General features: G+C 35.6%; 4 protein-coding genes across 4 annotated transcripts in view; all 4 read left to right on the top strand.

Annotated features, from left to right (window-relative positions):
- Window positions 1–8,258: 8,258 nt before the first annotated feature.
- On the top strand, window positions 8,259–10,800 carry PCOAH_00035710 (KIR protein; the record flags this gene model as incomplete). The annotated part of the gene is made up of 3 exons (XM_020060362.1): window positions 8,259–8,285; window positions 8,398–9,186; window positions 10,021–10,800. 3 exons carry the CDS (start codon window positions 8,259–8,261, stop codon window positions 10,798–10,800), a joined length of 1,596 nt encoding a protein of 531 aa, XP_019915565.1.
- A 2,067-nt stretch (window positions 10,801–12,867) lies between these two features.
- Window positions 12,868–13,821, top strand: PCOAH_00035700 (Variable surface protein Vir7-like protein; the record flags this gene model as incomplete). Its single annotated transcript, XM_020060361.1, has 1 exon — window positions 12,868–13,821. One exon carries the CDS (start codon window positions 12,868–12,870, stop codon window positions 13,819–13,821), a length of 954 nt encoding a protein of 317 aa, XP_019915538.1.
- A 984-nt stretch (window positions 13,822–14,805) lies between these two features.
- Window positions 14,806–15,951, top strand: PCOAH_00035690 (KIR protein; the record flags this gene model as incomplete). Its single annotated transcript, XM_020060360.1, has 2 exons — window positions 14,806–14,817; window positions 14,989–15,951. 2 exons carry the CDS (start codon window positions 14,806–14,808, stop codon window positions 15,949–15,951), a joined length of 975 nt encoding a protein of 324 aa, XP_019915803.1.
- Window positions 15,952–16,003: 52 nt separating this feature from the next.
- Window positions 16,004–26,793, top strand: part of PCOAH_00035670 (KIR protein) — a gene marked incomplete at both ends in the record, with an annotated part of 33,757 nt that continues 22,967 nt past the window's right edge. The window contains 7 exons of the mRNA XM_020060358.1: window positions 16,004–16,055; window positions 16,082–16,216; window positions 18,364–18,989; window positions 20,742–21,563; window positions 21,706–21,886; window positions 26,359–26,526; window positions 26,567–26,622. Coding sequence (XP_019915863.1) covers window positions 16,004–16,055; window positions 16,082–16,216; window positions 18,364–18,989; window positions 20,742–21,563; window positions 21,706–21,886; window positions 26,359–26,526; window positions 26,567–26,622 — 2,040 coding nt within the window. The remainder of the gene's footprint in view (window positions 16,056–16,081; window positions 16,217–18,363; window positions 18,990–20,741; window positions 21,564–21,705; window positions 21,887–26,358; window positions 26,527–26,566; window positions 26,623–26,793) is intronic.

Below are 26,793 nucleotides of genomic sequence, written 5' to 3'. Positions count from 1 at the left end.
CATATATAATAAACACTCTCCCTCCCTTCACGTATATATTATTCCTTCCCCTTAGGGAAGGTAAGGTTCTTCCCTTTGGGGGGAAGGTAATGTTGTTCCTTCCTTGGTGGGAAGGTATTGTTGTTCCATTTCCTTCTCCAAGAAGGGATGTTGTTCCTTTTCCTTCCCCCCAAAAGGCTACTTCCTTCTTTCCCCCTTGGGGGAAGGTATTGTTCCCTTCCTTCCCTCCTTCATTCAGGGAAGGTATTGTTCCTTCCCTCCTCCTTCCCTTTCCCCCCTTTAGGAATGTTGTTCCATTTCCCTCTACGAAGGTAATGTTCCCTTTCCTTCCTTTCTTCCTTAGGAAGGTTACTTCCTTCCTTTCCCTTGGTGGAGGTTATTGTTCCCTCCCTTGGGGGAAGATAATGTTCCATTCCCCTAGGAAGGTTACCTCCTTTCTCCAGAAGGAGAAAGATGTTATTCCGTCCCTTTCCTTTCCTCCTTATGAAGGTTGTTCCCTTTCCTTTCTTTCCTCCTAAGGAAGGTTGTTGTTCCATTCCTTCTTTTCCTTTCCTTCTAAGGAAGGTAATGTTCCTCCCTTGGCGGAGGAAGGAAATTTACTATTACCACAAACCATTAGAAGTAACTTCCATCCCCCGAAAAATGTTCTATTTACCATTGGAAAAACATATTGTTTGGACGGACTAGGCGCTGCCCCCGCATTGGGGGTAGAACGGCGCATACTATACATTTACTTATGGGGCTGGATGTTGTAATAATTAAAAAAAATACAGTTTCTTCTTATACACACAGTGTGAAGTGTATACATAGAACAGCAGTAGCTACACTGTGTATACAGAGCAGTTGTAGTAGCTGTATACTGTGCATATACACTGTGTGTGTATACACATTTTATTAAAAAACTGCTGTTCCATGTTTCCCTGCTTCCATGCTTCCATGCTTCCATGCCTCTAAGTTTAGTTCAGTTTGGACAACCCCACACCATATATAATGTCCGTTCCATGTTTGTAAGTTCAGTTGGACCCCATCATATTAGTTCCACATGGGGGAGTGATGAATGCTATGGTGGCGGTGCATAGATTCAATATAGGGATAACTTCTGCGCTCAGCAGAGGGTATGGTAAATAGGGTGTACCTAAATGAATAAGTGTGTGCATGCACAGTAATGTAAACTATGTTCATTCATTTACCGCCATGAATTAAACATTAGAATGAGTACTTGTATGAATAACCTAAAAGGTACAAACGCAGTCATCCATATATGTATATGTATTCTAACACAATAGAAATATAAATATAGGAGCGCAAGAAGGAGGAACCTACACTTCTTCCTTCCTTTAAGGAATGATTACCACGTCTGTTAAATATTCCAAACAAATATGAAGGAGGAGCAAACTAAAATAAGTTGTAATAATTATAATCCTATTTCTGCATATTTATATATATATAAACTGTGCATATGAATCATTTTATTGGAACAAAATATTTAAACAGGCACAGAAAGGTGCCGGCAGAATTTATATAAGTAAGGGGGGAAATCGTAAAAAAGTACTCTAAACAGAAAGGAAGGCTATAATAATATAGTAAGAAACAATATATATAGAACATGGTAGGGAAAGTGTTTTCTGGCGCTTTCTTAAAAAAAAAAAAAAAAAAAAACAATTAAAAAAATAGAGAAAAAAGAATGAACAATAACGTAACATTAATATATATATGTAAAATGTAATCCATATTGAAAGAAGAGAGAGAAGGAACAGCTTAGGTAATACAATTTATATTTTATGTAAGGGAGTTATTTGTAGTGAACACATCAGAAAGGAAAAGAATAAAAAAAAATAAATAAAAAAAAAATTTAAGACAGAAAAAAGGAAACATAGGAAGAACGGTCATTTTTGCTTCTTTCCATACACAATGCATAAGCTTTATGATGGTCCTTTATGCTTCCTCCGAGGGGGGGCAGGAAGGAAACATTCCCCCTTTCCGTCCCCTTCCATGTGTTATATTCGACCGTAACCTATATTGTTCCGGTGACCTGAAGCATTATTAGTTCCTGTGCCTGTTCTTGCCTTTCCTCCCCTGGGAGACGACCCTATAGACGTTCCTTGGGTAGACGGTCTTGTGTACGCATCAGCAGAGGAACGTACTGTGGAATGTTCCGTTGGACCTATTGTTGTGGAAGTGTCCGTTGAATATTCTGTTAAGTGGTCTTCCGTGGACGCATCAAATATGCGTCCAGTTGATCTTCTTCTTCTTGTGCTCCTTCCTCCGGAAGAATGATTACCAAACCAAGAAGACCATGGTTTATACTAAAGGGAAGGAAGGTTGTGTTAGGGGTCGTAGGGTGGAAGGGAAGGTTGTGTTAGGGGTGGTAAGGTGGAAGGGAAGGTTGTTAGGTGGGTGGTTGGTGGATTCGTAGGTGGAAGGAGGAAGGAAGGTTGTTTGGGGGGAATGTATTAAGTACTATTATTTATACTCCGCAACTATAATGTATAATGCTAATATTTTACCTTATATAAAAGGAATGCCAATGCTGGGAATTCTAATGCTGCTATGCTACCAAAAGCAGAAGAAAGAGAAGAAGAAGCACTCGCTTTACTTAACGCATCGTTTAATTTGAGTTGTGTGGATTTTTTTTCTTGTTCTGCATCTTGTTTCTGTGATTGTAGTGATTGTAATTCTGTTTTTTTTGTACAGTTCGATTCTAACACGTTTGCCATACCACAATAGAACTTGTATTTGTCTTTGAAATCTTTACAATAGGGGTCAGCAGCAGAAGCACCACCACTTCTTTCCTCTGGACACTTCTCACTTACAGCAGTGCAGGCTGTAATAACTTTATCCCGGTGGTCTTTCCACTGGTGTTCACAAATAGGACCGTTTTTAAGTAAATCATTTTCTATGGTAGTGAAATTGAAGGAATAATCATGGATTGTTTTTCTATGAGTGAAGGTGTCATAGTCAACATCCTTATAAGTAATTTTACATCCAATTTCCCATACTGTATCCTTTATTAATTGACACAGAGAATTCAGATTACTCTTGAAATGGTTCTTCTTAATGTCATCCTTAGGTAAAATATCTCCCAACCAATAATAAAAAAATTGACAAGGAGTGTTATCGTATGGATTGCTCTCTTTTTTTTTGGATGCGTAACAATAACCACTCGTGATTTTCTCAGTTTCCCCTTTAACCTCAGGATGTGCCTGCACTTTGCTTTTTAATCTTTGGAGATTTGCACCACCTTCATCACAGGGCCACGAACCTCTATTGAACTGATTATAATATGTGTTGTCCGAAGGAAAACTGCTTGGAAATGAAACCTATAGATATATAATTGGTAGGCAGAAGTGGGAGGAAGGAAGAGTGCAATATATATATATATGTATATACATATGTATATATAGGCATATATGTAAGTACATTCCATGTGTATTCCCTCCCTATCACACATACATTCCTTGCTTCCACCACCATAACAACCTTCAATTCTACCACCAAACACCACCACTAACAACCTTCAATTCTTCCACCCTACCACCTAAAAACCTTCCTTCCACCTACCACCTAAAAACCTTCCTTCCACCTACCACCTAAAAACCTTCCTTCCACCTACCACCCACCTAACAACCTTCCGTCCACCTACCACCCTTACAACCTTACTTCCACCTACCACCCCTAACAACTTTTCCTTCCACCCATCACCCCTAACAACCCCCCTACCACCTTCAACTCTAACATCCAAATCTGCACTCCTTTGCACACTTTCTTCAACATACGGCCTTCCATCCCTAACAACAAACGTACCACCCACCTAACACAACCTTCCTTCCACCTTACACCCCCTAACAACCCACCTACCACCTATCAACCCACCAACCACCCTACCACCTAACAACCCACCTACCACCCTACCACCTAACAACCCACCTACCACCCTACCACCTAACAACCCACCTACCACCCTACCACCTAACAACCCACCTACCACCCTACCACCTAACAACCCACCTACCACCCTACCACCTAACAACCCACCTACCACCCTACCACCTAACAACCCACCTACCACCCTACCACCTATCAACCCACCAACCACCCTACCACCTACCAACACACGCTACCACCCTACCACCTACCAACACACGCTACCACCCCTAACACAACCTTCCACCTACCACCACCCTAACAACCTTCCTTCCACCTACCACCCTAACAACCATCACTTCCACCTTCCACCACTAATAACCTACCACCACTAACAACCTACCACCACTGACAACCCACCTAACAACATATTTATCTTTGTGATGACATGGTTTATATATGCAGATGTATATATATTTCTATATATATGTGTATATGTATATATATGAAGTATATATAAGTGTATACATATATATTGACGTATGTTTACATTCCCCCCATACTCATTCCTTCAATTCCTTTCCTTCAGTGTTGTTCCTTACCTGTCCTGACATTGTTATTATGTATTCTTCGTATATAGTAAATTTATATGTTATAAAAGGGTTGTTTTAAAGGTTGTGTGTGCTGTTGTTACTTCTTATATAAACTTTTCCATATTGTGTATGTTTATTTTAAAATGTTGTGTTGTGCATATATTTTTCTTCTTCTGTTGTTGTATATATGTATAACGTGAATTTTATATATGTTATATAAAAAGGGTTGTGTGTGTTCCTCCCTTATATATATGTTCCCATTCATTCAACATAAGAAGGGAGGGAAGGAGTGTATGTGTAAATTTTTCTATTTTTTTTTTTTAATAGTAACTTTTAGTATGTACACTATGGATTTTGCTGCTTTTAATTGTTATTATTTTTAAAAGGGGAGAAGTGGTTGTTAAATGTTGTTAACATGTATGTAGTATAGTTTATATATACGGAACAATTTCAACCTTCTTTCAGTTGTGTGTATTGCTCAATATCTAGTAATGCACGTATATTTGCGAAAAGAATGAGGAGAAGTGTAGTGTATAGAGTTCCATTAATTATATTTAAAGGAGAAAGTGTACTCATCTGCGTAATAGTGCTCACTGTAGTACACCCATTTTTCTCGTTTATGGCCGCTTAATAGTAATATTTTAATTCTTCCCTCTTCCATTCGATCAGTACATTACAGATAGCTCATTTATATTTTAAATGTGTATTATGCTATATTAGCTACTCCTTCCCTCAACCAGGTGAATATTATTATGTACATACTAATGCATACTCCCCCTTTTTGTATTTTTCTGCACATATAAGATTGAGAGGGTTTAAAGTATGCAGGGGCTCTAAATAGTGTCAAGTGTTGGGGAAGTTTAGGGAGGTAAGAAGTGATCAAAGTGTTTAAAAAGGGATGAACTGTTCTTTCCCTTCGGGGGTGTTTATCATTCCATTATAAAGATAACTGTTCACCTATACATTGTTATTGTTCCCTTTAGGGAGTTATTTATTGTAACGTGCAGTCAATTATTGCAATGTAGTATCATGAATAATAAATAAAATGAGTGTACAGTTTATGCTATTATATATGTATATTTTCCCCCCTTCTTTTTGATGAAGTGTGATTTTTAACCTAATTAAAGTGTAAAGAAATATGTATATAATTAAAAAGTTAAATAGAGTGCATTCATATTGTGCACTCATTTCCTTATGTAGGAAGTTACAATGAAATTATTGGAATCACTTCAATTTGTGTGCGTGTAACAATTATATTGTGTCGCAAAATATTGTACACGGTTATAGGTGAGGTTCATTATAGAACATCTACTGAAAGAAAAGAATATAGGAACACTAATATGAATGGGACGCAAAATAGTATATTCTTCATATGTGTATCGTCTTACGTTATTCATAGTAACAACTATTCATTTCTTCCATTTCTGGCACATTAGCGAAATATGAACACTCTAAGGATGCACTTCTTTGGAATGTTTGTTAAAGAATGTGGCACATTGTACAAGAACCTGGCACCCGCCCCTTCTTGGAGTACCTATCACATGTCTGTTTAATATGAGTGTAATGTGTACAAGAAATGCTCCACAGTAAGTATAGGCGTCCACGTGGAAAAGTAATATTAATAATCTGCTTATAGGGTAACCTCTGAACTATGATAATGTTCCTGCCCACCACAGTTAACATAGAATATGGGGGGGGGACATTCTCTGTAGTTTCCTTGGCGCCCTACATTTATTACTAAAACAGTAAGAACAAGGAAGAAGGACGTATATGGTGGATACTGGTCCGTCATGTGATACATGTGTCAATGTCTATGGAAGGAGTGGCACAGGGAGCAATGGCTCCATGAAAAAAGAGGGGTGGGGAGTGGGGGATTACCCCCATATGGGACACCCCTTTTATGGGATATTCCATATATGTGGGATGTTCCATATGAGCGTGTAATCCTCCAATGTGTCTATGGAAGGAGTGGCACAGAACTGTTCCACAGTGCAGTAGTAGTGGTGGAACCTACATAATATTATTCACTCCTCTTTCCCCCTTATGTGGCAATATTAGTATCTGCACGATTCATAGTTACTCTTCCTCCTTATATATGTATAGTGGACAGATTTAATCGCTACATGCGCATAGTGCACTGTTAGCAGGGGCACCCATATTACACCTTCACGTAGACACCTTATACAAAGGTCACCTTCCATTACTTCTCTGCACATGAGTATGCACATTATTCAATAAGGAATGTTACACTGCGCGTTCAGATTAACCCATGGGGGTGGTGAAGAGAAAATGAAAAACTGTAGTTGTACTCAACCCTATATGAAATATTCTAAATCTCATTATAAACACATCACAAAATGTGTCCCCCGGAAAGGAATTTTATGTATGGGAATTATGATTCTGCTTCCAGGTTCCTTATATTGGGACCAATTGTAATGTACGTTCTACATATATAAGAATATTATGATCACATACGTATATATACTATATATATATGTAATATGTGGGACGCTGTCCTTGTGACATGGCATAGAAATAGAGCTAAAGTATTAAAGGGGAAACTTACATAAATTCATAATTATCAATGCAGGAAGAGTTGTACGGAGTACATGTGGAACAACTTAGTAAAAATGGGTGGGTATCTATACACGTAATTCATTACAATACATCAGGAATATATTATATCATATTTCTTCATTATTAATGAATCCCCATTTTCACTTTCCCCCCACCTGTTCCTTTTAGGAAGTATTCCATACAGAAAAAGCGGTTCCCTCTCTTATGAGTGGTAATAGTGTGTGCGCCACATATCATAATTATTACAATACCCTTCTATAACCATATATAATACCATGTGCGCAGCACATATATAATACTGTGCGACATATCATAATTATTAGAATACCCTTCTATAATCATATATAATACCATGTGCGCAGCACATATATAATACTGTGCGACATATCATATTTATTGTACACATAAAAAAAAGGGGGAGAAAATAACTCAAATGATGAATACTATGTATACTGTATAAATGGTTATGTATAATGTACCCACTATAATTTAAGGAAAAAAGGGGAAAAAAGGTTCTATTACTAGGAGATTAATAAAAAATAAAGAAGAAAGTGTGTTTTCGAAAGTGCCATTAGAAAGGTGGGTACATTTTTCTTTTATACATAATTCAATTCTTTTGTATGAAATCCTTTTTTTCCTGGAATTTTATTTATAAATTCATATCCTCCTCTCTTACAAAAATTGAACAAATATACATATTTACAAAAAGGGGGAAGCACATTGTGCATATATGAACTGTACTATATGTATATTGGGGATTTTTAACAACCCACCTTTCCTAAATAATAATATAACATGAATTAATAATATGTTATCAAATTTTTTTCTAAGGAAAAAATTCCATTTCTATATATGGAATAGCACGGGAACAGAAATAATAACGTAATACTTTGAGTAATGGCCTTATAATTTAATAATACAATAAATGCATGAACAATACACAGGAAATCTGTTTATTCCTTTTTCCTTTTTTTTTTTTTGTTATTCCTGTGTGTTTATTACTATGTTTTTCCCTAATCATATATATATAATGATTTTCATACATATGTGTACAACATACTACCATTGGTTAAAAGTTGAAAAGAATTTATATTATAGAAAAGGAGCATAAATTCTGTGCTCATAAAGTGCAGAGTGAGTAGAAATTTTATGCATACCTTATGTACACATGTAGAGGCAGGAATATAAAAATAATTCTATTATATATAAAGGGGTATAAGGAAAATGTCAAATCCTAACGAGCCATTGACGGTTATATACTGTTCAAAATGAACAGGCATATAGTTACATATTATTCGTATAATGCTCTATGTGTGTACAGTAAAGAGCAGGACTACATATATATGGTAATTCCTTCTTCCAGAAGCAAGATTTGAGTTGGTTGCTACCCCTGAACAAGAAATATTATGGAGATTTTAATGACGGAGTTGACTGCTGCTTGGAGTTAGGTGATGATACTGCGAATGGCATAAGGGACATGTTATATACAGAAACTAAGACTAAAAAATATGCCAATAACATTGTGGAAGCCTGGTGTTGTGCGTACAAAGAGAAGAAAAGGGGAACTCCACAGGATGATACACCTTGCCGTTTTCTATATTACTGGATAGGGAATAAGGTACTTCCGGATAGGACGAATAGTTCATGGGGAGAAATTATGGACGCCATTTATAACGAACTCAAAGATCCTCAAAAACGGGACACTTGTAAAATTATTTACTCTGACATAGACCAAACCACTTTTGCCCACATGAACAAATTATATGATTACTATAAAGGCTATGATAAAATAAAGGAGCATTTACAATTCCGTGATTCCCGTTGTGATAAAGGCTTTCACGATTACCTGGAGGAACTTTTCTCGGCGGAGAGGTACATGTATGGCATATGTGATGGAAGCAATACTAAGCAATATTGTAAGGACTTCAGGAGTATGAAGGAAAAGGAGGGGTATAAGGATCTACTCGACAAGAAGTGCACCGTACCGAAACCTTCTGCCGGTGACGACTTCCATGTTGGTGTTGCACCAGGAGTAGGTGTTGCTCCAGGAGTAGGTGTGGGTGCTGGCATTCCGGGTTTAGGTGTTCCAGGTGCAGGGGTTCCAGGAGCTGTTAGTCCTGCTGCAGCTGTTTCCAGTAGAGGTTCTGATGGGGTAAGTGCAACCAATAGTGTTCCACCTGTAGGTGGGGCAAGTGCAAACCAATAGTGTTATTGTAGTGGGAGGCTGTAAGGAAGGTTCTGTTAGGGGTGGTAGGTGGGTAGTTAGGGTGGTGGTAGGTGGGTTGTTAGGTGGTGATGGCAGGTGGGTTGTTAGGTGGTTGGTAGGTGGGTTGCTAGGGTTGGTAGGTGCAAGGAAGGTTGTTAGGTGGTAGGTGGAAGGATGATTGTTAGATGGTTGTTCTTAAGTGGTTTGTTAGGTGATTGGTGGAAGGATGATTGTTAGATGGTTGTTCTTAAGTGGTTTGTTAGGTGATTGGTGGAAGGATGATTGTTAGATGGTTGTTCTTAAGTGGTTTGTTAGGTGATTGGTGGAAGGAAGATTGTTAGGGGTGGTTGGTGGAAGTAAGATTGTTAGGGGTGGTAGGTGGAAGGAAGGTTGTTAGGGGTGGTAGGTGGAAGGAAGGTTGTTAGGGGTGGTGATAGTGTGAAAGGAAGGTTATCAGGGGTGGTAGGGTGTTGGAAAGAAGGTTGTTAGGTTGGTGGTAAGTGGGTTGTTAGGGGGGTGGAAGGAAAGGTTCTTAGGTGGAGGAAGGGAAGGAAGTATAAGGAGGAGGGAAAGAAAGTAGTGTTGTTAAGGGTGGTACGTGGAAGGAAGGTTGTTATGGTGTGACTTATTCGGGAAAAAGATAAAAAGAAGCACTGAGCAGGTTGCTTTTTTTCTTGTGCTGTGCGTATAGGTGAATTCATGTGTACATATAATATTTTAGTCTATAACAAAATAAAAATACATAGAAGTATATATATTTTTCGTTAACTATATCTGTAGACCCCATTTTCGAAGCATTTACCTTCAAGGACCGACTTCTACGATAAATTCGAATTGCCCCCTAAGAACAAATGTAATTATGGAAACATTAAATCTGGAAATTGGGAAACTGAATTGAGGAGTAAAATAAAAGTGTTCAACGGAATCCAAGCTTTGGAGAGTCTGATCGCGAATGCTTACTGTAGAGCATCTACAATGAAGAAACAGTCACCAACCCATGATAATACCCCTTGTTATTTCTTTTATCACTGGGTGGGAAAAGAAATCCGCGGGAGTCTACAGGGGCATGCATTATCAAACGTTTTACAACAAATTTACGATACGCTAAGAAATGTTAACGGCGAGCACAAATGTGAAGTTAATTACAAAGATGTTGACAATGATGACAAAGACACTTTCAACCATAGGAAAAAAGTATTCGAAAATTACCACGATTTTAATACCGTAAAAGGGATGTTACATAAGGATGACCCCGGATGTGAACAGAAATTGCTAGTGTACCAGACCGAAGTTACTGAAGCATGTAAAGCTGTGAAGGATTATTGCTTACCAAGAGGGAAAGGTAGTGGCGGTCAATATTGTCAAGAGTTCGAAGGGAAATATAGGGAATTCTGTGAAGAGAAACTTTCAGAATTAAAATGTACGGCAGTATATAGCGAAAAATCAATAGCCCCTGCTATATCTGGTACAATTGCCACCACCACAGTAGGACTTGGCACTGTTGCATTCTTTTTATATAAGGTAATAATAACATCTAAAGAGTATAGGCAATATAACTAATATGTGTGCACACACACACCATCCACTTTTATATAAGGCAGTAAATATATAGAAAATAGACTGTACTGTGCATTATATATATATATATATAATACACCTTTCCACTATTACACCCCCTCACTTCCTTTCCTTTCCCGTCCTTATTAGTATAACCTACTACCTTCTTGGTTCCATAACAAATTTAGAGGAGGAGGAAGCAGCAACCGAAAAAGAAGCAGAGGAAGGAGATCGGCCGAACGCAATTTTGGCGAACTGAGGGAAGATGTCTCAACCTTAGGCTCTACATTAGACGACACCTCCACAGAAACTTCCACAATAGGTGACACTGCCACATTATATTCTGTTCCACCATACGTTAGCCATACCACAAGAACAAGGAATGCGCTGCAGGGAAAAAGGAATATAGGTTACCATACCATGCAAAGTTGAATGTAACACCGTCGCTGTGTAACATCGTATATAACATTCCTTCCCTCGAAGGAAAAAAAAATAACATCGCAGAGCTCATACAATGTAATGAACAAAATTATCACTCTTCCTTCCTTTTCTTCCGCCTTTCCTTATTCCTTCTTTCCTTCTTATTCCTTCTTTTTCCTTCTTTCCATCTTATTCCTTCTGTTTGCTTCTTTCCCTCTTATTCCTTCTTTCTTCCTTTCTTTCCTTCCTTCATTCCTTTCCTTTCCTTCCTTCTTTCCTTTGCTTTTCTTTCCTTTCCTTCTTATTCATTCTTATTCCTTCTTTTCTTCATATTCCTTCTTATTCCTTCTTTTCTTCATATTCCTTCTTATTCCTTCTTTCCTTCTTATTCCTTCTTTTTCCTTCTTTTCTTTCCTTCCATTTGTGTATGTTTTTGAATAATTCTCTGCTTAAAGGAAGAAATACTCGCCCACAGAGAAGACCAAAGGAAAAAAGAAGAAAGTACCCACCTTTTAAAATAGAGTATTTATATATTTGAAGGAAAAAGGAAAAAGAAAAAAAAAAAAAGGTGCTAACGTCCTAAATAGAGCATTTATATATATTTGAAAAAGGGGGGGGATAATAAATTTATGAGAATAACAACTTGTAAAAGAAAAGAAAAAAATGAATAATCACTCTGGGCCTCCCATAAAAAAGCTTTCCTAACCAAACAATAGGGTAAAAAAATTTTTTTTTTGCCTTATATTGATTACACAAAAACGTTTAAACAATTTCAAACTTAAACCGAAGCAAAAAGGGGGAGGGAAACATTAATATGTAAAGCGCAGTATGCGTAATACGCACATTGAGGATGGTGAGCTGAAATAATTCCATGTATACTCCTAATAGGAGTGAACTCTTTACAGTGTATTTATTACAAAATAAGAAAAAAAAAGAAAGAAGGAAAAAGTATTATTATTCCTGAACAGTTGGAAACGCAGAAGAGTGTATTGTGGAAAGTATTACTAAAAGGGGGGTGCATAAAATCCCTTCGTTATGTGTAATTAATATATATATTTCTTTCCTTCTGTTCTGTACTTCTGTATTTCCTTCTATATAAATTTATACTTTCTAATGAACACAGATGAATGAGCTCACGTATAGAAGGAAAGGCAGAAAAAAATATTCCGACCCCCTTAAGGACACTACACATATATATATATTTTTTTGTACAGTTCTTCGTAATGTTTTTCTTCTTTTCTTAAATGAATAGGAACATGTATCATATGAATTAATATAGAGAACATGCTCAAATTTTTATAAATGAGAAAAAAAAAAAAATTAGGGAATATGCGTGCATACACACATATATGGTACATGAACACATATGAACATATATATGTAAAGGAAAACAGCACCTTTCTAACATGAACTTATTGTTTATATGAAGTTACAAAGGAAATGGCACCAGACGATGAAATATTAACGGTTCGTTAACACCCCAACTCCCCCCTTCCTTTCTTCTATTATTCAATGTGAATAATTGTATACTAAACATACAGCATTTTATATAGAATACTGTAAGTTGTATGGTGGGTATATATAAACATACATATTCTTCGCTATTTACATTCATAGGAAAAACTTTTGAAAAGTTTACCTTCAGTGCAAATGTATAATGAATTGGTTCAAAAGGCCAATAGTAAAAATAATGTAAGTTGCAATGGGGACTTTAAAGACAGAATAAAGGGGGTCGGGATAGATGAAACTACTGTAAATAAGATTATGAGAGTATTCTGTTACATGTATGGAATGAGTCGTGATGAAGATGAAGGTGGAAAATGGTGTAAAGCCACTTATTATTGGATAGGGGAAATGTTATCTGAAAAATTGGAGGATTTTAAATTTCAAGTTACCATGACTAAATGTTATAATGAAATGAAGAAGGGAAAAGCGCAACATGGGTGTGAGTTCATATACTCCTATCCTAATACAAAAGTATTCCAAGCATTGAAGAAAGTGTTCGATTTTAAGAAGGACGAAGATACACTAAGGAAACAACTTCAAGGAGGAGGGGAAACGAAGATGTGTACTCCAGGATATCGGAAACATCTGGAAGATATAGAGGAAGCCTATGAAATATTAAAGAGCGAATGTGAGGACCTAACTATGAGAGAATGGTATAAACCATTCACCACGGAATATGGGGGTTACCAGAATAAGGGGAAGCTGAATTTGACATGCACAAAAGTGGATGACCAGTCTCCAGGTTCCTCTGGACCCGGTAGTACTGGAACCTGGAAACCTGGTTCCTCCGGTCCTGGCACTATAGGTTCCGAAGATGGTGGAAGTGGTGTGGTTCCTGCTGCTGTGTCTGGTGGACTTGCTGCAGTAGGATTACCTGCCTTAGCATACTTTTTTTACAAGTATAAATCACACCCCTTCCTCTTCTTCCTTAAGGGGAATAACTCCTCTTCTGGAGGAAGCAGAAGGAAAAGATCTGCCATTAGGAGAGAGTTTAATAAGTTTGATGATGACGACGACTACACCTCAACAACGGAATATGATTCAACTAATTCGTCCGAATATTCCATCCCATACAGCACTTCATCATCCACCAGATGATGAACACAACATCCCTATAGAGAGGTGAATAACTCTATAAATGGGTATCTCAAAATGGTATACATAATACAATATGTGCACATTTTTTTTTTTTTTTTGGGGGGTATGTGAATGAATTATTCATAATGTACTCATGAAAAAAAGGAAAATTTAAAAAAAAATGTGAGAAGGAATAAGGAATTATTATTATTGCTATTGAAAACAATTATAAAAAAAAGAGGAAGATAGGGAAAAAAAAGGTCATATTGGGGTGGGGGAAGTGCTACTCTATAAAGGGGTATGGGCGCATAGATAAAATTCTTTTTTCTTCCTATTTCTTTTATATATATATTTCATACAACTTCCCCAAATGTTCTATATATATTCTCACCCTAATTTATGAATTTATATTCTTCTTCATTAAATATTGATGAATAAGTATGCGCACATTGTGCAAAAAGTGGGAATATGTCATATATGGAATGTGCTATATATAGTCAATTTTTAAGTAGCACTTTTAAATGACAAGTGAACAGAAATTAAAAGGGTTAGCAGAAATTTCTATAATGAGAAGGTACATTCTTCTATATGCATAATACATAGGAGAAATGAATAATAATGTAATGCACTATTCTAAATAATTACGCAGAACCTTGCAAAGGTACAATAAATACATAAGGAATGCTCGACGAATTTGACCCATATGCTCTTATTTTGTTATACCAGTACATTTATTCGTACTTTTTGATTTTAATTATATATATACATATAATGATCTTGATGCATGTGTGCACATAATATGTTATCTATACCTAAAAAATTAGGAATATGTATTAATAAAAAAAAAAAAGGAAAAAAAATTGTAGTACCGCAATTATGAAGGAAGCAAAGTTCTCATATATTTTTGTTCTGTATAAACACACATAGGAAGAACAAATTTTAGAAATAAATTTACGATATATATGCAGAAAAATATGTCCACACATATGTACAATGAGCGGAACCATGGTGACAAAAGTAATAACCCCCGCATTCATTTATTTATTTTCCATAATATAGATGTATACACATATAATATTCTCTATGTGCATAATACGCAATAAATTTAGAAGAAATGCACATACATTTATACATATTCCACCCATTCCATCCCGCCTCTTTTTTTGGCCAACCATTCCACATTTGTAGGGACAGTGCAAATTGGAAGATTTACCTTCCAAACAAATATATACATATTTTAATAATGACGGACATAAATGTGCAAATAGTGATTCCAAAGCACAACAGATAAGTAGTATTTTGAAGGATAAAATAAGAGACTTCTGGATAGATGGAGACAGAAATTATGCACAAAGAATTACGAGCGCTTGGTGTCTTGTGTCTACAGTGAGTACAAAGGGGGAAACGCAATGTGACAAAACGTGTGATTATTTCTACTTTTGGCTTGGGGATATATTGTGTAATAAATGGGGATCAAGTTCTTCATTTAAGGATACTATGAGGGAAATTTACAATAAATTGAACGAACAGGGCGCTCATTGCACTTACAACGATATGCACAATACCGTTAGCAGGGACATATTCAGTAAAAGAAAAATAATATTTGACTATTATTACGATTACCGAACAATATGGAAGGATTTAAAAAGTTTTAAAGAGTACTGTACACAGGTATATAAATCCTATTTGGATGCAGCTACTACAGCTTATAGACAAGTACAAGCAAACTGTGGTACAGGAAACCGAAATAATAATGATGACTTCTGTAAAAGATTTAAGGAAATGTTCGAGGATAATGATGGTAAAATTCCAAAACCTTCAGAATTGCAGTCTAAAGCTATGAGGGAGGACCCTGCATCCGACAACGAAGGGGACGAAGCAAATCTGGATAGTTGTTTGAAACAACTGTTTTCAGTAGTTGCTGCATCATCATTTGGGCACAAAGAAACGTCCTCACATCATTCACCACCATCGCAGCTGAAGAGTGGTGCTGCTGCTGCTGGGAACAGCACCAACACCGTCGTTCCAATCGTATCTTCTGCAGTGACCGGAATAAGCCTACCAGCAGCTGTCACTTTCTTCCTATACAAAGTAATCACAATTATATTAGCAAAAATGAATAATAATAACATTTTATTCATATTTACTTAAATGTGAAACGAACATATATAAAGAGAGTAAAACTGTTCCATATATGTAATACATGCTCCTCCTTCCTCTCACCTACCACGACCCTAACAACCTTCCACTTTTCAGTATACGCCTCTATCTTCTTGGGTAGGGAAGTCTTCCAGGAGCAGAAAAAAAAAAAGCTCAACCAACTCTAACTTTGGTACACTCACAGAAGACGACTCTTCCACACTTTATTCAACAGACTTGTCTACAACAACAGAAGATAATTCTACCATATATAATGGTAGATCACGACCATCACCAGGAGCAAGAAGTAGTACGCGGCAGAAGAGGAATGTACATTATCAAAACATGTAACAACAACACAAATTGATTGGAATGTAATGTAGAATGAATAAATACTCCAACAGAGAGATATGTAGAATCATACAGTTCATACAATATAAGAGCACAATGACCTTTCTTTCTTTTCCTCCTTTTATTTTCTTTCTTTTTTCTTTTTTCTTTTTTTTCTTTTTCTTCTTTCTTCTTTTTTTTTTTTTCTTTTTTCTCTTTTTTCCCTTTCCTTCTTTTTACTTGTTTTTTCCTTTTTTCCTTTTTTCCTTTTTGCCTTCCTTCTTCCTATATCCTTTAAAGAAAAAAAAAGGAAAAAAGGAAAGAGATGCTATCCCTCTTCTCAGAAAAATATTTGAAGGAAAGTATAGAAAGGAAAAAAGAAAATTATACAGATAAAAACTTGTAAAGGAAAAAAAAAAAAAAAAAAAAAGAGAAAAAGGAATATTTCCGATTTTCCATAAAAAAGAAGATGACCCAACAGGTTCAAATCAAAATAAAGTGAAGTAAAAGGAAAGAGAAAAAAACATTTTTTCTTTTTTTTTTTTTTTTGGTTCATATTTCTTTTTTTCTGAACTTATATATATTGATTATACACACATGAACAATGTAAACACTTTAGTGCAATGCCAAAAGGGAAGAAATAATAAAATTAAAAAAAAAAATACATGAATAGAAATGAAGGAACATTCATATCTAAAATGTAGAAAATATAATCCGTATTGGATGAAGGGAAAGAAGGGAAAAGGTGTATAGTTCAGTTTTCATATATGGGAAACTGTGTGTAAGTGAACTATTTATAATATATTCGTTAAAAAGTTAAGGAGGAATACCAAAGGAAATGCTACGGAACACTTATAAATGAAAAAAAAAAAAAAGGGGGGGAAGTATATTTTGCACATTAATTATATGGTACATGTTAACAATATTTTTCTAATGGACAACAACCACCACATCCTTTTAAAATAATAACAATCAAACATGAATTAAGTAACATAAGCAGAAATTTTTATCTGAGAGGGAAGAAATTGTTTACCCCTATTGGTACAATAATTGAATAAGGTAAATAATATAATAATATAATACTCAAGCAGGGGGTAGGGGAGCCACTAAGCATAATCCAACGATAATAGAATAAGTGAATAAAGGGAGAAAGCAACGATATGAGAAAAAGTTTAAATCATACATTCATTTCCCCTTCACGTTCTATTTTTTTGTTATTGTAGCACATTTGTTTCTATTTCTACACTCTTCAATTCTGCGTAATAACTTCGTACACGTGTATAATTTGTTATCGTCCCCCCTAAAGAATTATGCAATATATGTACATTATTAATATGGAAGAAAGAAGAAAGTAAAAAATTTTCTATGCAAAAAATTTTATGTGTACATCCACATTCTAATTATGTACATGTATATATGCAAAGACTTAATACATATATATGTGTGTTGAAATAAGCACATTTTATAATATAAATTTATTATATATACACAGATTTGTACATATACAATGGTTGGAGAATTACAGGAAGATGATGGACCGCAAGTATTAGGGGTACATTTCCTTTTCTATATAAAGTGATTACATAAATATAAAGTAAATAATAAATTTGCTTACATTGTAATAAAAATAGAAGTGAAGATAATAAAATGCACAGGTGAGAACATAAATATGTACATGTTGCCGATCACCTTTATAGGAAGCAACTTTAGGTATGTTGTACTCGAAGATCCGTTTCTATAATAACGTCGATGGGAATACCGCCGATGGGAGGAGTGTCTCCACAACAGCTAGCTCCAACTGTAAAAGTTTTGATATGGAAGGAACTCTAAAAGAGAGTGCAGAGTCCAAATTAAATTTGTGCAATGAAATTAAAGATATAATCGACAAAATTGTAGATGCCCTCTGTTATGTCTCTTACAAGAAATGGGACGAATCACAAGCACAAACAAATGGGGCATTACGGATGGAGGCGGAGCTTCCGCCCCCTCCACCTGTACCTGGACACAACGGACCAGGCCAATCGGACGATGGGTCGGCCGAATTAGAGGAACGGTTCAATAAATCCCTTTGTCATTTTTTATATTATTGGTTAGGTGAACTTGTATGGACTAAAATAGGTAATACAAATAGTACTAAATTCTTAGGTACCATGCAATGCATATACGCAGCACTAAGTGCATTTCCTGTTCCGAATAATTGTACAATTATGGACACTGACCATACTAACATCACCCAGACAATGTTCACTAATAGAAAAACCGTATTTGACTTCTCCTTCGATTATAAAGGAATAAAGGAAAAACTGGAATCTCATGACAACACCTGTGATAAAGGGTATTACGAACACTTAGATGGAGCTGTTAAAGCTTATAAGGAGGTGCAAAAGGACTGTCAGGGCAAAAATAATGATCTATATTGTAATGAATTTAAGAAAGTATATGGGGAATGTACTCAAAAGAAGGATTTCAAAGTTGAATCTAATACGGAATGTATAAAAACTCCTACATCGGGTCTAAAGGGCAATGAGTGCACCTTAGAGGGAACATCTGATAAGGGTATTCAAATATATAAGGACGTCAAATTTGGATGTGACCCTAATTTTGTATGGAGTCCAACAATTTTCGCCAATACGGCCTCTTCTGGGAATACAGCAGTAGCCTCTGTTTTCTCCATATTTGGAGTGGTCGGATTACCAACAATGGCATTCCTTTCATATAAGGTAAGTATAATTAACATAATTACAACAATTATAATGGAGCTATATATATATATCTATATATATATATATACCTATATATATATACATATATGCATATGTCCATATATATATAAGTATATACATGTACATATGTATACATGTTCATCCTTTTTATCTTTCCACTCCTTTTATTTTTTAGTATGACCTTTTACCTTCGTGGTTTAGTAAGCATTCTTCTGGAGGAGGAGGTAGCAGCAGAAATAACAATAGAAATAGAAGTAAAAGAAGATCCGCCCGAAGGGACCTCGACACTCTAACAGAAGACATGTCCACAACAACAACAGACACTTTCACAACAGCAGACTCTACATTCGATTCTACTGATGTTTCTACCATATATATTGGTAGATCACCACCACGATCACCTCAAAAAAGAGGAAGAAGAAATAATATGAACGAACAAAGCAGAAAGAATGTAGGTTATGGTCGCATGGACCAATAAATATGATGTTCCCACCCCCCCATACACGTCCTTCCTTCTTTTTTTTTTTTTTTTTTTTTTCCAATTCCTATATTCTTTAAAGAGAAAAATGAAAAAAGTACATTAATATATAAAAAAGTACAATGTGCACACTTAAGTGTAGGAGTGTTAGAGGGAGCTCAAATACTACAATGTGCGCCTTCGGTATAAGTGAATCCTTTAAGGTGTACTCATTAAGAAGAGAAGGAATAAGAAGGGAAAGGCAGGGTTATTACTGGGCAATAATAAATAGAAGGGAAGAAAATTTTAACAACAAATATTATTATGGAGGTCCATATATTTTTCTTCTCTCTTATTCAATTTATACAGTTCTCCGTGCTACATCCTATTTTAATTCCTTTTATAAAATCATGCCCCCCTGCATTAAATTTTAATGAATGTATATATAGAGAAGGGAGTACTGCGTATTTATGTGGTACATATGTTAGCAATTCCATGAAACCCCTTTAAAAATAATAACAATAAAACATAAATTGAATAGAATACATACTAAAAATTTTCGGCTTCCCCTAAGAGAATTGAGCTCCCTTCTATGTATACATAACAATTAAGTGGTATGGATAGTGATATAATGCTTCGAACTATTACCTATCATATAATATAATAGAATATATTAGGAAATAATGTATGGCGGAGTGATAAAATTTTTTGAATATTTTTTTTTTTCGTCGTATATATTTTTAGTACACTACACTTTGTTCGTACTTTTTTTGGTTAAGTGAAATAATTTTTCATAATGATTTTGACACATACATAAATATAGTGTGTTGTTATATTTATTCGAGAAATTAGAAGGAATGTGTATACTAATTGGAAGGAAGAACATGAGAAATGGTGATGTTCGTTTATGAGCACTCAAAGAAATGGAAGAAAGCAAACAACATTTTTGAACACAAATAAAGAAGAAGAAAAACAAAAAGAAAGGAAGGAAAAGCAAAAAAAAAAAACATACCTCTAGGCATAAATTCCACCATATACATCCACACACACATAGAAAAATATGTACACAATTAAACCATGTCACCAAAACCTGCACAGGCAGATCTGACGGTAAAAAAAAAAAAAACACCTCATCCTTTGTAAATGAATAATTCCAATAATATGTGTGTGTGCATCATGGAATGCTATATATATATCTATAATATAATAGTAATGAAAAATGTAAGGAAATACACATACAAATATCTATTTATATAAATTCTACTTCCCCATGTCAATTACATTTATAGGAGAATGATTTAAATAGGTTACCTTCAAGAACAACATATCGTGAATTTAACACAGAACAGAGTTACATTGGCACATTCTGTGCGGGGTCTGGAGATGTGATGGATGGAATAAAGGGTATATTGCCAGAAAACGGTGGAAATGCTAAAGATTATGCAAAGAAGATATTAGGTGCATATTGTTATGCATCCTCAAAGGTGACAAATGAGAGTCAATCCTCTAGTGGCCTCTGTCTATATTTTTATTATTGGTTATGGGATCTATTAAAGAACAAATTGCATATTCCATCCCCTTTGAACACTATGAAAACCATCTATGAGAAATTGAAAGAAGTTTCCATCGAAGGGAAGAAGGGGTGTGCCCTTATATACGCTAATATTAGTGACGAAGGATTTTTCCCCCAAGTAAAAATACATTTCGACTACAAACAGGACTATGAGGAATTAATGAAGCAACTAAATACACCCGCTAAAAAGTCTTGTACTGAGCAATATAACCAGCATCTACAGGCCATTCATACAGCGTGCACTGTTATGGGAGCACATTGTCCTACGACAGGCTATAATGATCGATATTGTGGCCCGTTTAATGCAGCGAAGGCGGTGGAAAGTGGAAATTACTGTAGCACAGAGAAGCTACAGGAACTGCAGTGTACACAAGTATCTGATCCTGCAGCTACACTTGAACCTGTGGTGGTTAAAGATAACCACGATTCCTCTATGGAAGAAGGGAAGGGGGGACTTGCAGTGGGCGCAGGCCCAATCGTCTCTTCCGCAGTGGCAACACTACTAGGATTACCAGCAGCTGTCGCTTTCTTCCTTTACAAAGTAAGTACCACCACAATTACAACAACCATTCCTCTACGATTAAAAAAAAATATATATATGTATATACATATATGCATATATATGTTTATGTATATAATACATATTTCTTCCTCTCTTCGCATTTCCATTCCTTCTATGTTAGTATAATCTTTTACCTTCATGGTTTGGTAACAAATTTGGAAGAGGCAGTGGCAGAAAAAAAAGATCCGTGTTACGTGAATTTGACACCTTAACAGACAACGACGACACTTCCATATTGTACACCACCGATGCTTCCACAATAGGAGGTTCAACAACATTGGATGCATCTACCATATATAATGGTGGATCATCACTATCACGACCAATGCCATCTACCAAAAGTGCAAGAGGAGCAGGAACAAATACTAATAAAAGGAACGGGAATAATAGAAATAACATACGTTATCAGCGTATGTAATGTAACACATTGTTAGGAAATTAAATGATCCCCAATAATACCACACTAACAACACACCACACTAACACTACTACTACACTAAACTACAGTACACTACTACTATACTACACTAACACTATACTACACTAACACTATACTACACTAACACTATACTACACTAACACTATACTACACTAACACTATACTACACTAACACTATACTACACTAACACTATACTACACTAACACTATACTACACTACAACTACATTACTACTACACTAAACTACTACACTAAACTACTACAGTACACTACACTACAACTACACTACACTAACAACAACACTAACACCACACACTCTAATAATACATTAATACGAAGATGTAGTAATACACTAATAAAGGAGTACAGTTTATGAAATTTTAAATTTGCCGCGCTATACTTAAAAGAAAGAATCAATTCCATTTCCTTCTATCATTCTTAACAAATGCAAAAAATCCGACCCAATTTTTTTTTTTTTTTTTTTGCAAACTGCTTTATATTCACCACTGTTATATCTGAACACTTATATAAAGAAGAACAAAAACACAACAACAAAAATACAATACACAAAAAAAAGAACAGAAAAAAAAAATTTCTTTTTTTGAGCGCAAATATGCAAACATATGCACATAACATAACACAACGCAACGTTGAACACCTGAAGGAAGGAAGGGAAAAAGAACATTCAACCCCCTAACAACCTTCCATCATTCTTAACACATGCAAAAAATCCTACTCAATTTTTTTTTTTTTTTTTTTAACTGATTTATATTCACCACTGTTGTATCTGAACACTTATATAAAGAATAACAACACAACAACAAAAATACAATACACAAAAAAAAGAACAGAAAAAAAAAAAATTTTTTTTTGAGCGCATATACATAGAATGCTGATCTTAAAAATGTAGATAATTAGCTCCTATTGTACCGTTAGGAAGTGTGACACATATAATGAGAGAAAAAAGTGCTCACATTATTATTTTTTTTTTTTTTTTTTTTTCCCTTCTCTCTCTCTTTCTTTGTAGAAAAAAAAATACGAACCACATGAACTTAATTTTTTTGAAATAATATAATTATATAATTAAAATATACTTTTTGTTAATTATGATTCTTCTTTATATATTTTATTGTGTACGTTGTAATGTTAAATTATTTCTTTATTTTAAAATATATATATGTAACACACACTTATAATTAAACATTCAATCATATGCGCACACAAAAAAGCAATAAGCATTTCACATTAAAGAGAAAAAAAAGAAGAAAACAAAAACAGAGCAGCAAAATGATGATACCCATACCTTTAACAAACCGTTCAATATTTACCTTTGCCATACTTTACTCCTCGTGGGCACAACATTCCAACTACGTAAGATAATAACTATTAATTTTGTTAAAATTTGACGCACATGCATTATTATAATTAACTCCTATGCTCCTTATTAAAAATATAAAAAGAAAGAAAAAGGAGAAAAAAAAAAATTTCCACCATCCCTAACAACCCACCTACCACCCAACACAACCTTCCTTCGCCCTACCCTTCCTTTTTTTAGGTGAATGCAATAAGCACATCATCATCACGGTATGGTGCCAGTGTGACAGGAACTGAACAGAGGAAGGAAAAAAGTACCCCCTTTGGCGCGTCCACCTTTGGTGGAGGTGTAAAAACATCACTAAAATCCAAGTTGCGTGATGATGATGGTACATCAAACAACAACAACAACGATGAAGTCGTCCCTTTACAGAAGGAAGGAATAGGCGGCTTCTTTGATCAGAACGATAAAAAATTATTTCACCGACTCAATGCAGCAAGAAGTGGTAAAAATGGACGTCCCAAAATGGATAATTCTGGTGCTTCCTATCACCCCTTTTGGAAGAACCGTCGCCGTTGCGGTGCAATAGACCGCTCTTTGGACAGCACTTGCTCCATGGACAGCAATTCCTCCATGGATAGCAGTTCCTCCATGGATAGCAGTTCCTCTATGGACAGTTCTGTGGACAGCCTCTATGAGGAGCGAAGTGATGATTATCATTATGATGATTATTCAACAACACCATATAGAAGAAATAAAGCACAAAAAAATGAAATAAGAATAGGGGAATTCCAACCGAGGGAATTTTCACCCAGGGAATTTCCACCCAGGGAATTCCAACCTATGGTATTCCCACCCAGGGGATGTCGACCTAGAGGATTTTTTAATAAATTGTTGTATGCTATAGAAAGAAGATTATGGACAAGAAAAGGGGAAGCATTCCTGTCACCGTTCTTGTCATCACCTCTCGTATTGACCCTTTCCATTTTATATGTATTAGCTCTGTTTTGTATAGGTGTGTTTGTGGTTCTCTCTATAGGTTCAACCCTTTCGTGGACGCAAAGTGCTTTTGCTATTGTTGCTTTTATGGTATTTATTTTTTTGCCTCTACGTTTAGGTACAAAATAAACCGCACCAAAGCGTACCAGCAACCGTGCCAAACCGTAACGAACCATACGGACCCTTTTGGGAGGAACCGTTGTTTTGGGGAAGGAAGGTTGTGTTAGGGGTGGAAGGGAAGAACCGTTGTTTGGGTAAGGGAACCTTTTTTTGTGGGGGAAGGGAACCGTTACGAATCGTTGTTTGGGATGAAGGGAACCTTGTTGTTTTGGGGAAGGAAAGAACCGTTGTTTTGGGAAGATATTGTTCCCCCTTCGGAAGGGAATATTCTCTTGGGAAGGAACTTTGAAGGGGGGGGCTAAAATATAATTACTCCATTTCCAGATAGAATATAGTAGTTGCAAGAACATAGTAGTTGGAATGAGCACACAGTAAATGAGTGTACATAGACGAAGTACGTATATATAAGATGTGCACATGCTCAAGAATAGAACGAAACAAACAGTTCTTAGCATATATGTGAAATAGGAGGAAATTGGGTTATAATAGGAATTCATTCCAATAGTGTTCAGATAAGGTTACTGCATTTAAGCTCCTCTTCCCTTCTCTTCACAAATACACTGTGCATAACGAATTTCTGTGCACATGTATAATCATGCATAATATTATGCGCATCATTGCGCAACATGTCATAATTATTATGTAACACATGTAATTATTGTGCGCACACAAACACAAACCGAATTTTCACTCTCTCTTTTTAACAGAAGGAGCATATATATCTATCTTTGTGCATTACACACTCCTTTTCTCTCTATACTTGTATTATATTTGTATTGTGAGTGCATACCTTTTTTACTAAATATAAATGTAGTGTGCACAATGTACGAAAAGGAAGAAGGGTATAGGGAAGAGTGTGCTCCTTCTTTTTTTGGATTGAAATATGCAATATGCATATTAACAATTTTCAATTAACTCTCCCCTTTAAACATAACAATAAAACATAAAAGTATGTAGTACATGTATGATAAATGTTTCGTCAAATAGAAAAAAGGTGTGCTTATATACACATAATAAGAGAGAAGTGTACATAATAATGGAATGCTCCAAATGAACAAGCATGCACAATGTACACAGAATGTGCACAAACATATATAATACATAGATACAAATTGAACATGAGGAGTTTGACTCCTTCGATCCATTATTTTCTTATTCTTTGCTTGTTCGTTCATTCGTACGCCCGTTCATATTCTTACCTTAAATTATATATACGTGCACATATGTAATGACTTTGATGTGTATGTATGTATATGTAGTGTATATTATCGCCGCGTTGAAGAAGTTAAAGGATTACACAAAATTAAGAAAGAAGAAGGAGTACAAAAATTTGATACATATATATACTTCTTAATGGTGAGCCCCACTTGGAATATATAAGTGAAAAATATCACACACATATATATATTCCCTTCATGAATAAGTAGAAGGCAACTTCCATGAGAAATTTTCGTTATGTGTAGAGTGAATGTGTAGGAAAAATGGTTCAACCGGTAAGAACACTGAAGGGACCTGTTCCTTCCCTTCCTTCCACCAACCACCCCTAACACAACCTTCCTTCCTTCTTACAACATGAACACTTATATATATGATGTATATATAATAATTTGTGCTTAGTGCAATAAATAATAATATGGAAGGGATGTACACATATAGAAGCATCCATCTATGTATGCTCCATTCTCTTTGTCGATTACACTTTTAGCAGGGTTCAGCTCCATTTAAAAAACCATCACAAAAAATATACGATGCGTTAGACCAAGGAGTAGGAAGAAGTTGTACATTTCAGGGAGGGAAATGGACGCAGAGTACAGCAGAAGTGGAAATGAAAAATTCATTACAATCATACAATGGGAGAAATTGGCATATGATTAGTAAAATTGTACAGAACTACTGTGTAGCATGTAAGGGGGCGGAGGGAGTGTTCGGTTCTTTGCCGGATGATGAACGTTTTGCCTTATTTTATTATTGGTTAGGTGATAAAATAAGAAATGAAACATCGATAACAGGCTCTCTCTCAATGGTTATGCCGAAAATTTATGAACAACTGCAGAAATTCGATTCTAAATGTAAGTGCAAGGATTTATACCCTAATATTTTCAAAGACAGGTTCCCAAAGGCTAAAACACTATTCTAATACTACTACGACTCTAATAAAATACAGAGTAATCAGGAGGACCTTACTAAATTTTGCAGCAGTTCAGACTACGAGCAGTCCTTAACTAGAGCCCAGTCAGTACATAGAGAGTTAAGTGGAAAGTGCGGAAACGAGCGCGGAGAACCATATTGTCAAAAATTTAGAGAGAACTTTCAGAAGGACGACGGGAGGGGGGAAT

Source organism: Plasmodium coatneyi, chromosome 11, assembly GCF_001680005.1.
Source record: "Plasmodium coatneyi strain Hackeri chromosome 11, complete sequence".
Classification (NCBI taxonomy): domain Eukaryota; phylum Apicomplexa; class Aconoidasida; order Haemosporida; family Plasmodiidae; genus Plasmodium; species Plasmodium coatneyi.
Note: the sequence above shows the minus strand (reverse complement) of the source record. Positions and strands in the feature narration are given on the sequence as shown.